The sequence below is a fragment of the Pistacia vera genome, unplaced genomic scaffold (genome assembly GCF_008641045.1).
Source record: "Pistacia vera cultivar Batoury unplaced genomic scaffold, PisVer_v2 Contig151, whole genome shotgun sequence".
NCBI lineage: Eukaryota > Viridiplantae > Streptophyta > Magnoliopsida > Sapindales > Anacardiaceae > Pistacia > Pistacia vera.
In genome coordinates, this window is record NW_022195586.1 from 1,227,660 (window position 1) to 1,240,364 (window position 12,705).

At 39.1% G+C, this 12,705-nt stretch overlaps 1 protein-coding gene across 1 annotated transcript; it reads right to left on the bottom strand.

Annotated features, from left to right (window-relative positions):
* Nucleotides 1–2,278: 2,278 nt before the first annotated feature.
* On the bottom strand, nucleotides 2,279–4,253 carry LOC116124309 (zinc finger protein CONSTANS-LIKE 14-like). The gene is made up of 3 exons (XM_031410027.1): nucleotides 3,394–4,253; nucleotides 2,588–2,853; nucleotides 2,279–2,476 (listed from the first exon to the last, which is right to left on the bottom strand). The coding sequence occupies exons 1-3, from the start codon at nucleotides 4,132–4,134 to the stop codon at nucleotides 2,368–2,370; spliced, it is 1,116 nt and encodes a 371-aa protein (XP_031265887.1). The 5' UTR covers nucleotides 4,135–4,253; the 3' UTR covers nucleotides 2,279–2,367.
* Nucleotides 4,254–12,705: the final 8,452 nt, after the last annotated feature.

Here is a 12,705-nt window from a genome sequence, read left to right on the forward strand (position 1 = left end):
ATGAACAACGAAGGTCTAGGATAACAGGGGCTTTTAGAGAGGAGGTGTCGTTGACGCTACAGGTGGCTTCAGGTGGAATTTTCAGCAACCAAATCGGTCGGAATCTAGCCTAGAAGCTTAATGGTCGTGCGAACAAAAAACCAACGGTGGCTGGCGATTAGAGTGCTTGGTGTAGTGGGAAAGCGAGGGACTTTTGTGAGTGAAGGATGGGGAAGTTGAAGGTGGAGTCGGCGCTGATCAACGACGCTGAAATCATGCCAAACCAGCCTAAACCGACAGTTAGGGTTTAGAAAGGTATCTAGCCAAAATAACAATATGACCATTCTGCCTTACCTTTTAACTAGCTTTTGACGATCTTGCCCCACTTCACAACAAAAAGTGTGATTGTGCTATTTTTTGGGTGGGAAAAAGTCATTTACTCTATTCTAAACGCTTCAGGTCTCAACTGCGATAGCAGTATCAGAATTGATATCTAAAAGAGGGAGATATCATATTACTAGACCAATTTTAATCAATAAATATTGGCAAAATTTAAAAAATTCAAATGCATATATAATTCAATATAATAAATGATGGTTTAAATCTCAGTTTTTAGTTTTATCCATTTGAAACTCGGGTGTTTCTATTAATATGGTTTAATATATAGGCTAATCGAGTGCACGTGCAAATACCTAAATAAACGGTTGTATGTTTGCCTTAACTAAATAAAATTAGGTGAAGCTCACAGAGGGGAAGCATATATATAAACAAACTCCAGTTCTTGTCTGTGGATCTGCCTTCATCATAAATCTGTCACCTTCACAGATGCTATTTATATATATTGTTTAACAAGAAATTGAATTATCCAGCTTCCCAGGTAACCATGTTACCCTCTACAGGATACAGGCTGGTTCATAGATCATCGTTAATCAATGTTGTCCAATCTCCAACTTGGCAAAACCAGACAATTCTACAATTAAGTAACTATTAATTGCAACTGTCAACCAGTGAATATTAATTATATGTGGGGTTTTCAGATCTTGGGCTTGCGAGTGATGAACATATCAAAATTTATTAAATGGTCTTTTAAATATACATAAATTTATCAATACTTTAGGTAATGTCATATTCCCTTTCAGTTGAAACAATCTTAATTTGATTTAGTCCAATTACTTGAGTTTTAATTACTTCAAATCCAAACTGCTTCATCCAGATAATTAAAGAGACGTTACCAATCCTAGATTGCTTTTTGAGACAGTTAGTGTGAAGTTAAAGAGATTGCGATCACGTGTTGCAGTTCCAATCCCAGGAAATCTGAATTATCTGCGGATTGTTTGATGAGATCAAAGATCGCCAACCTATTTAACATTGTTGCAATCACGTCTTTTGACTAGATATTTATATTATAAAACACATATTAGAATATCAGTTGTAAAATATAATGTTACAAGCTATGACATTCAATATTGATCAAGATCTTATTGCATCTTGAAAAGATTATTTCACCACTACATTTGTCCTGATGAAATCGGCTGCTTTTGTATATGCATGCAGGAGTTTTGGCAGTGTTCTTGGGAATCGCCAATATGTCAGATATACTTTCTCGGCAGAAGGCAATTTCAGTAATGCCAACAGTTAAATATATGAAAAATGTTATCCTTATAAATACTCACATAAAGAGGGTTACAAAGTGACATCATCCAGAAGAAAAAAACAAAGAAAAAACCGAAAAAATGAGAGAGAGAAATCATGAAAATCAAGAATAGGATTGTCTTTGTATACTCCCTTTGTATTTGTCTTTGTAAAATTAGCATTACTCTAAATATATATAGTATTAGTGTATGTGCAAGATTTTAGCAAAGCCTATTGAGTTGCTCCAGCGCACCTCCAGGGTTGTTTCTACACGGCACAACCCAAAAAATTGAAGGCATTCTTAATGAGTCGAGCGTGTATACCAAGGTCTGTGAACCATTTTCCTTCAAAGAATGCTTGCTATTTACATAACATATAATTCTGAAATTGACTTAGAATTTATTGATTTTCGGAGTAGCACCAGCGCATCATCCGCTTGGGCTATTACTTTTGAAATTTATAATAAACAAATTATTGCAGATGCCTTGGGCAGTGGCCAATCGCTCACGTTTTCATAATTAACGCTCAACTAATTATCCTTTTTTATATCAGAAGTGTATACACATTCAAGGTAACTCAACCCAATCTAAGTTCTGTGGACATACTTAAGAGTCTTAGACTTCATTTCATCCCCCTGGGAAGGTGGAATGAAACACTAGTCACCGCATTTTTTTTTATTTAAACTTTTGGGAAGAGTTGAGAGTCTAGAGACAATGAACTAAAATAAGGTCGGCAACAATCAGAAACTCCCAATTATCACATTTTAATAGCAGGAGTTTCGCCTGACTTGGCGAACCGACCTTTCACTCGCTTTCTAGTATCTGCCCTCGCCTTCCTTGACTCATAACGGATGTGATTATCATATCTGTCAAAATTTCACAATACCAACAATCAGAATAAGATCGGTTGAATGACTAAAGAAACAAAGCTAGAGATATAATAAGTAAAATATAACTGCAAAAGCTACTAGGCATGCCTTCGATATTTCTTCTTTTCCTTATAGCGCAACATGGCATTGCCTCTGTTCTGTGCTAAAAGGTCCATGTCAACCCTGGATTTTGCCTCCGTTACAGCTTCACTTCCGGCCAGAAAAGGGTTATGAAGGACGTGGGAAAGTCCAGTGCTATCCCATGTTTCGGATTCAACTGCTCTTAATTCTGATGATATCGATTGCCCTATTATTGGTGTATTATTACTTTCTTCTGTTGATGTGTGGCACGACAATGGTTGATTAGAGAGATTCTGCAAATGTTGCATGTCAATTGTCAAGCTTATCATTACGCCAAATGCATCCCAATATATAGCAAAGAAGATGCATAAAGTTGTGTGTTCTTATAATAACTAAGATCCCAAAAAAAGGATATTTCTTCATATCTTTTCAGTTATGGTACTTCAGATGTGAGTATCTTTATAAGACAACTAGCAGCAAGTTTAAGGTTATCATTTTCCTTACAGTAAGGTGGTGTGTAGTTCAACTAAGTAACAAACGCCATAAAAAAAAAAAAAAAAAAGATAAATTAAATGATCCAACCTTGTCCATGCGGCCGAGAACTCAAACCATGTAGGCAATTATTCTTCATATCCATTAATCAGGCGCACAAGGCCTGATAATATTGATTTTATTTTATGTACTGTAATTAAGGTCTATTTCTATTTTTGGTCTTGCGATCTAAAGATTCAAAACCTAAAATCTGTAAGATTATCACTGCAAAACGCAAGTAAATAGAGAGTAGAAACAAAACCATCATTTCATAGTTCATAAAAATGTCAGTAGATACCAACCTGAGCTGCTTGATATGCGAGATGACAATCCCACATAAGATCATTTTCAGCAAAAAAGCCATAATACTCTCTCAAATCCACATTCGGAGCCAAACTTAACAGAGATGTAAATGTTTGCTGATGTAGCAATCCTTCCCCATCCATAGTTTCCATTTTAAGACTTTCCATATTCCCCCCCTGTTGATCACCTCCATTCGGTGGCGTTCCCGGCTCTAGTTCAGCTCCATCACCATTCAATCTCTCCAAATCCCTCCGGTACATCTCCACTAACTGCTCGCAAACCTCTCGATTATACTTTTCAGACCTCATAAAAACAGAGCAACTCTGTTTCGGGACCAAAAGATCATCCAAATTGAACGTTTTTTGCTCATAAGCACCAAACCCAGAACCCAAATTCTCTAAACTCTTGGCCTTCAATTCAAAACCAAATATAGCAGCCATCTCAGTAACTGATGGACAACCAGAGAACCCTTCAACTGAACACCGCTCGTGCAGAGACGACCCGGAGTGATTCCTATGCGAGTCCCAGTCACAATCTTGACAAAGCATGAGATTTTCAGTGAAGCAACAAACAGAAACCGGCTCAGCTCTACAATTATCACAAATTTGCGAACGTAAATGGTTCAGGGAGAGAGCATTAGCCGAGTGAACTTGGTAATCACACAACAAACAGAGCTTGGCCCAGTCAGCCCTGCAGTACACAACTGCAGGTTTAGTGTTACAAAATTCGCACGACACCATTATCAAACTCGCGAATTCTGATCTAAAACTGTAATCCTCTGCAATCAACAATGTAAAAACTCAATAGCGTTAAGCTTCAAAGGAACGTGCAACACATTAAAATTCTTGGAAAATACAATCTGAAAACAAAGATCAGGAACCCATTAAGTAGAAGTGGGAATACGAATTATTGAATGAAATAAACGTGTTAGAAAAAAAATATGGGAGAAAGTAAAACGTGAGAGAAGAAGAAAAAGTACTTGGTACCTTGATGAGGAACGAGGATTATTCGTACGTAACAACTAACAAGATTACAAGAGCATCTCAAGATTTGTACTTTGATAAAGCATGGATTGAGATGACACGTGTTATGGCTTTGGTCAAAGATGGGGTCTACACGTGGTAGATATCGTCATTCTATGCTGAGCTGGCGAAAAAGTGCATGTGCGTCTTTCTTTGCTAAATAATTGGGCTTCAAGGCTGACTTTTCTCCTTGGTCAAGAGCTGGACCCTGATTGATTGGGTTAGGGTTACATTATTCGACCCAATTTTATTTACAATGCTATTTATATATTTTTCATAGCCTTTTTTAGATTATGCTTCAATGCTCACGTATATAATCGAGTAATGTTAGGTCCATAATCTAATTTCACAATCTTCTCTCACAACCCTCGATGTAACAACTCGTCATTAGTCGGTTCGTAAATAGTAAGCAAGTGAGACCTATTTTATAAACTGATCAATGACGAACTATCATATTGAGAGTTATAAAAAAATATTGTGAGGAAAAAAGGTTCCTGGAATCTAATTTTGTTGGCTTAGCATTCGCATGCCACTCCCAATCCGACGAGAGAAAGGAAGAATTCATTCTTGCACTAATTAGTATCCGTTTGTAAGGAGTGTGTGAGCGACCCCTGCAAGTGCACTGAGAAGTAGTGCAGAAAATCGAAAATATCAATAGCAGTTGTTTCATTCTGCAACTAGAGATAGAGTGACCAATTATCCCGCAACCGGAGCACTTCGTCGGAAGGTTAGTGAATATTAAAAAATCCTCTGGCAAGAGGAACCATGAACCATTTAGCAGTTGGTGTCCATAGGTCTTGTAAAATAGGTTTCAACTCATCAGGTTTCGTTTCAGGAGAGAGTTACCTTTAGTCGCTACGGACTAGCTCGACTGCAAAGAACGAGAATAAAGGTACGGAACGGACTCACTCGACATCAGAATCAGAGGAAGAAGAAGTCGTTGCTGTCGACTCAGTAGAAGTGTAAAGTTAAGAAATAGTCAATTAAGTGATGAAGGGAAGTGAGACAGTTAATGGTAACGGAGGAATGGACTAGCTTGCTTGACATCCGGTCGAGGAATGTTGTGTTAATCCGGCCAAAGAACTACTCTCTGGCCAAACCAAGTCGCTTTGGCTCTTTTCTTTTGCTTGACAGTAGGGAGGGGCAGCCGCTTTCACTCTTTTGCTTGACTGAGGCCGAGCTTGTGAGTAATTGTCCACGGCGTTCCAGCATAAACTAATGATTATGTCGAGTCCGTGCTTGCGAATCTATATGGGTTCTACCCCCAACCCCCGCTATCGAAGAGAGATGTGGTAGGCAGAAAAAGAAGGGGCTGGCTGTGAGTATCGAAAAGTCATGGTCATTCAATCGTGCACATTCCCTCCCGTCTTTGTCACAAAGGAAGCAAGCCCCCCGAATTATACCAAAAGAACGTGAATTTGAAGATGAGGATTCTGTGTCCAATGGATTTGACCTTCGGAAGGAGACTTCCTCTTTCTATTAATTGCCCCCTTCTTGGAATGGATGGCGGAGCGTAGGTGGCAAGCAGTTATATGGATACGGTGCTTTACCCGTAGACGCTTCTCCAGCTCTCTAAAAAATTGTATGGGAGTCGTCCTCGAAGGGACTTCCCGAATGACCGTACCGGGGAATTCTACCGTACTCCGTGCAGCTATTGTTGTTGATCCTGCGGAGCCTACCCAAAGGTTCAGGCCGGATTGTAGGAAGTGGGCGATACGTTTTTGTATTTCTATGATAAGCTCTACGGCACCCACGATTCCCAGTAGTGAGTCGAGGTTGAGCCTTTATATTTTACACTTTGTTTAATATGGGTATGGGTAGGTAGCCTCCGCCAATCTATCTCAATCTGATCTGCTTTATTTATGTTTTCCCGAGCTTTTGACACAGGAGTTGCGACGAAGAACCTAACGGAACTTTTCTAATCTCAGCGGAATTTTTGAAGTGCCGCTTTCTTGTTCATCAAGAAGATTATTGTGTTTTATGAAAAATCCCATAAGAGGCAGGTGGACTAGTTCCCATTCGGTTTCATTTTCAGTGTCGTATGCATAGGAAACCTAAGCTGCTTGTCCGGGATCACTTGGATATATGATAACATCCTAGCCCAACATGACTCGGATGAGGAGCCACCATCGGTACTAGTCCAGGGGGTCAATACTAGCGAGAGTCCCACAGCTACGCTAGTTCGTTAGGTATAACGTGTTTCGGTCAGCTTTAAAGGCCAAACTAACCCAGTCGCTTTTTTGCATGAGCCCTGTGGACAATTTATCAAAGGCTTCTCCTACAAAGACGATCGGGAATGGGGCTCCCCTGCAACCTAATTCCTTCCTTCTCACCTGAGTCTTAATCTCAAAGAAAGGGAATTGGCCCGCAAACGTGTATGTAGCTATCCAGCCTGAGGAGAGATAGTTTGATGGAGCAAGCAGCCCAGCCCTTCTTGTTTTCACCAATCGATAATTGGGATTGTGTCGATGTCGAGTGTGAAGTCGGCTGAGCGAGGGCTTTACCTGCAAGCGGTTCTTCTTTGGATTGAATTCACCTAAGAACGAAACCTAAACTAGGGGAAAACACGAGCTTTCTAAGGTTACGTACCTGTGGACCTAGTATTACTAATTTATAAATATGTTATATAATTAAACTAAAATGTTACTTATTTCAATACGCACACTTAATTATTTTGTGTGGTCGTACCTATATTATATATGCAAAATGTGAGTATTAGGAGAGATTAATGGACTTAAAAGTGGGATTAGATTTAACTAACTTGAGTGCATTAATCTTGAAGTTTTTTATTTCTTAAAGGAAAGAGATAAATTTTTTTATGAAATTAATTGCGGAGACAGAAATTATTAGTTAACACGCGGTGACTCATGCTGTCACCAATTGTAAAGTAACTTTCCTCGTGGCATCATAAAGTTCTCAAAAATTTGCTCTAATCTAATACGAGTTATAGCTGAGTTTCTTCTCTCTTAACATAAACCTTTGTAAGTTTTCAGCGGCAAAGGCGCTGACTCTATCGATAAGGTGGAGGCATGAAGCATCTTGAATGCATTGATGCTGCCACTACTAGAATCGTGTGCCCGTTGAGAAGAGAAGATAGAAAAAAGAGCAAGCAAGAGAAAGGAATGGATGGATGTACTTGGTAAATGGACTAGCTTTCAATATACGTGGATCCTTTCTTTTTTTGATATTGTTCTTCCGCTTTTCGTCGTCAGGTCAAAATCATATTAATGTCAAAGGATTTGGAATGGTCAGAGAAGCCCATAAATGATGATGAGGATATAACGCACCGAAAATAAGATAAATATCATCACACGTACAATCAACTTGTATGCATGCATGGTTGGAACTTGCTTTTATTAATGGCTTGCTTGTTGGCTAGCTTGGCTTGTTAAATTTGTATCGCAACTTGGCCTGACTCTCTCTGTGTACTCATCAGAGTACTGTATTTCTTACATAGTATAATTTCGTGCAGATGTTATCTCTTGAAGTTCGGTTATTGTTCTATTTCATGAGATATATAAATTAATAGTTTTATAAAAATGTTTATAAATAAAAAGTTTATACATGCACATGATCAGATTACATATCTAATTTATAGCAATAATACTATACTTACAAAAAAATCTTACAAAGATTTTCATACAAAGTAAGGTGACAAAAAATAAATAGAAGAGTAAAACAAAAAGACAAACTCATTAAATTCACTTTTCTATTCATTTTTTATCACATTACTTTGTATGGAGTTATTTGTTTGTAAATATAGTATTACTCAATTTATAGATGTAGTTTCGATTACATACATACTAGAGATCGTGCATAGAGGAGTTTCAGTATTAATTAAGGAAATTATTATTGTGGGTTTTAGAAATTGAAGTCGGTGCAGATTAAAAGATGCCGTCAGGCTCAGGAATCTGATTACTTTGTTTTGGAGAAGGAAAGTATATGTATAAATTATGCATGCACTGTAAGGTTTAAGGCTATAAAAATTCACCCTTTATTAATTTGTGTTGATAATTATGAACTAAGTAAAACCGTTTTTCCTTCACAAGTTTATGTAAATTGTTAACTATGGAAGCCTGAAACAGCGTCGTTTAAGTAACATTAATACGGCGTCGTTTTAGACATATTAACTTGGACGAATTCAGACCACAGGATGCACTCAAGATCTAATGGCCAGGATCGATCACGAAGTCAAACCATATATAAGCGCATGTTTATTCAGATTTGGCACAGTGATAGACAGTCGTTAGGGTTCTCTGTGCATGTTCTTCTCTGTGTTAGGGTTGAGATTCTTCATTCCAGATTGTGAGTTAAATCAGTCGAGTGGTTAGGGGTTTTAATCATTCAGGTGAGATTAGTGTTCTCTTGGGTTTGGGATATTCAGAGAGTATCTTGTAAGGCTGGTTGCTGTTGTAATCGGGTAGATTTGGTGAGGGTTGAATCTGTGTAATCTTGACTATTTCTGGTAATCGAAGTGCAGCAAGCTCATACTGTTCTTGAGCTCAACGTGGATGTAGCTTATCCATAAAAGGATAAGTGAACCACGGTAAATCGTGGCTTGTCTGTGTGTTTGATTTTGTGGTGTTTTTCTTGTTTCTTGGTGTGATTGTTTTGTGTTGATTGATCAGTATTAAGTTTTCGGCTATAACAGTGGTATCAGAGCCATTTCTTGAAAGTGAAGTTCGTGTTTTAAAAAATTAGGGTTTCGTAAAATTAAGGTTCTTCTGAGAAATTGGGGGTTTGTCAAATCAATTCCTGTGAGTCTCCAAATTAAGTTCTAGAGAGTCAAATCTTGATCGAGTGTAAGGGTATATCGGCTGGAAGACCAGCGACCGCCTTAAAAACTGCATAGCAGTAATTGGCAACTTCTGGTGTAACAACGCCTCGTACGCCTTAGACTCACCTTCTCTGTCATTGTTTCGGTATAAGAAGTCCTTTTACGAAATTAGGGTTTTGTGAATTTGGGAATTTTTTGTTGAAGAAACAGAAATTAGGGTTTCACAAAATTAGGGTTTCGGAAATTGGGGGTTTTTCGATTCGATTATTTCTTTGAGTCTAGAATTGGTTCTAGAGAGTCAAATCTTAATAAAGTGTAAGGGTATATCGGCTGGAAAATCAGTGACCGCCTTAAAAACTGCCTGGTAGTAATTGGCAACTTCTGGTGTAACAAAGCCAAGTCCGCCTTAGACTTTCCTTTCCCTGCCATTACAAGAAAATGAGCACCACCCGAATGGAGATCTCCCAATACGATGGGAAGATCGACTTCGAGAGTTGGAAAAAGAAGATGAAGGCTCTTCTCTCACATAACAAAATTGCAATTGCACTGGAAAAGGATCCCAAGAAATGGTCAGAGGAGAAACTGGAGAAGAAGGAAGAGATTGACGAAGAAGCTTATAACCTGATCGTGATGAATCTTTCAGACAGTGTCCTTCGGAAGGTAGATGGATTCGAAACTCCTCTTGGTTTATGGGGTAAATTAGAATCTCTATATGCTTTACAGTCTGCACCGAATTTGGCTTTCTTAAAGGGAGCCTTATTCTCTTATAAGATGGATAATTCGAAGTCCATAGAGAAAAACTTAGATGAGTTCCTTAAGATGAATCTAATCTTAAAGGGCACAGACCAAGAACTAGGACAAACTAGTCTTGCTATGATATTACTAAATTCCCTAACTGAAGACTACCAAGTAGTCAATAATGCCCTTCAGTACTCCGATACTGTACCCAGTGTTGATTTGATAGTTGCGGGTCTTAAGGCTAGAGAATTAGAGCTTAAAACTCTTAAGAGGAACAATAGCACTCTGTTTGTGAAGGGTAGAATGGAACCTGCTCAGCCTAGTAAAGGGTTTCAGTCAAGCCAGGGGGGTAAGAACAAGAAGAAATGGAAGGGGAACAACAAGGCAAAAACAGAAACCAGGAAATGTTACTACTGTAATAAGACAGTCCACCTAAAGAAAAACTGTTTTGATTGGAAGAGAAAACAGAAACTAGGTAACACAGAGAGCAACCTAGCCACCACTAGTAACCAAATGGATGAACCAGAAGTCCTAACAGTGTCAATATCTAACACTGCAAAGGAATGGGTGTTAGATTCTGGTTGTACTTTCCATATGAGCCCCAATAAGAGTTGGTTCCAAGACTTTGAGGAGTCTGATCATGAGACTGTGTACATGGGGAACAATCAAGCATGTAGGGTTAAGGGGATTGGCTGCATTACCCTTAGGTTAAATGGGGGAAAACTAATAAGGTTGACCAAAGTCAGATATATACCTGACTTAAAGAGAAACCTCATATCATTGGGCACCCTAGATGAAGCAGGCTGCTGTTATAAGGCTAACAGTGGGTGTTGAATGTATATAAAAATGAGAATCTGGTGTTGACAGGAGAAAAGAAAAATGGGATATATGTACTTTGTGGTGGTTTTTATTCTGACTGCAACAGCACAACACTTAGGTCTAAAAATTTATCTGTAACAGAAAGGTGGCACTTAAGATTAGGTCATATGAGTCAGAAGGGAATGGATGTACTGAACAGGCTAGGACAATTTGGGAAAGACACTGTTACAAGTCTAGAATTCTGTGAAAGTTGTGTACTTGGTAAACAGCACAGAAATAATTTTCCTAAGGGAGTTCACCTAGTAAACAACTGTTTGGATTACCTACATTCTGACTTATAGGGGCCAGAAAAGGTTCAATCTCATAGTGGAAACAGCTACTTCCTCTCTATAGTAGCTAATTACAGCAGGAAGGTCTGGGTATTCCTACTTAGGTCAAAGGATCAAGCCTTAGCAAAATTTAAAGACTGGAAAACCCTTGTTGAAAACCAGTCTGGCAGAAAGATGAAAGCCCTTAGGACTGACAATGGGCTTGAGTTCTGTAATCTGGAGTTTGATAAATTCTGCAGTGAACAGGGGATTCTGAGGCATAGGACAGTGAGAAATACCCCTCAGCAAAACAGGGTGGCTGAGAGGATGAACAGAACACTGCTAGACAAAGTAAGATGCCTCTTGATCACTTCAAACCTACCAAAAACTTTCTGGGGAGAAGCACTCTCCACAGCTGCCTACTTAGTAAATAGGAGTCCTTCCACAGTACTAAGCCTTATCAGTCCAGAAGAAAGATGGTCTAGGAGAAGACCAGAACTAGGGCACCTAAGAGTGTTTGGCTGTGCTGCATATGCTCACACAGTGGGGGGAAAACTGGAGCCAAGATCAACCAGATATGTGTTCCTTGGATATCTTGAGGGCACAAAGGGATACAGGCTGTGGGACAGAGAGTCACCAGGGGTCAGGATCTTAGTAAGCAGGGATGTTGTGTTTAATGAGGGTGTATTCCCATGCAAAGGCACTAACCCTGATGAAGAAACAACCAACAGCACAGAAGAAGCTGCTAGACAGACCAATACCACACAGATTGAGGTGGAGCACAAAACCCATCAAGTAAACCCACCTCAAGCACAAGCTCAAACTACCCTGCAGCCTGAATCTGAAATTGCACCTGAGGAACCTGACCAAGCTGAAGATGAGGAAGTAGAAGAGTTCCCAGAACCACAGCAAAATGAACTGACTAACTACCAATTGGCTAGAGACAACCAGAAGACAGGTAAGACCACCCTCAAGGTATTCATATGCAGAACTGATTTACACTGCTCTACTTGCAGGGATTGAAGTGCTTAGGTCTAAACCTGATACATATCAAGAGGCCATGGAATCCAAGGATAGGGACAAATGGAAAACAGCTATGGAGGAGGAAATGCAATCTTTAAAGGTGAATGAAACCTGGACACTGGTTCCAAAACCTAGTAATCAGAAGCTGACCCAATGTAAGTGGCTATTTAAACTTAAAGAGGGCATTTCCATAGCTGACCCACCTAGGTACAAAGCCAGACTTGTGGCTAAGGGGTTTACCCAAAGGGAGGGGATAGACTTTAATGAAGTCTTCTCCCCTGTGGTAAAATACAAAACAATTAGGTTAATGCTATCTGTAGTTGCTTATCAAGACTTAGAACTAGAGCAGTTGGATGTCACCACTGCATTTCTTCATGGAACACTAGAAGAAAAAATCTATATGAGTCAACCCATGGGGTTTACTGACCCTAAATTCCCTGAACATGCTTGCCTTTTAAAAAGATCCCTATACGGGTTAAAACAGTCCCCTAGGCAATGGTACAAAAGGTTTGACACCTTTATAATAGGTATAGGATTCACTAGAAGCCAATATGACAGTTGCTTCTACTTTAAAATGGATAATAATCTGCCTATTTACTTGCTTTTATATGTGGATGACATGCT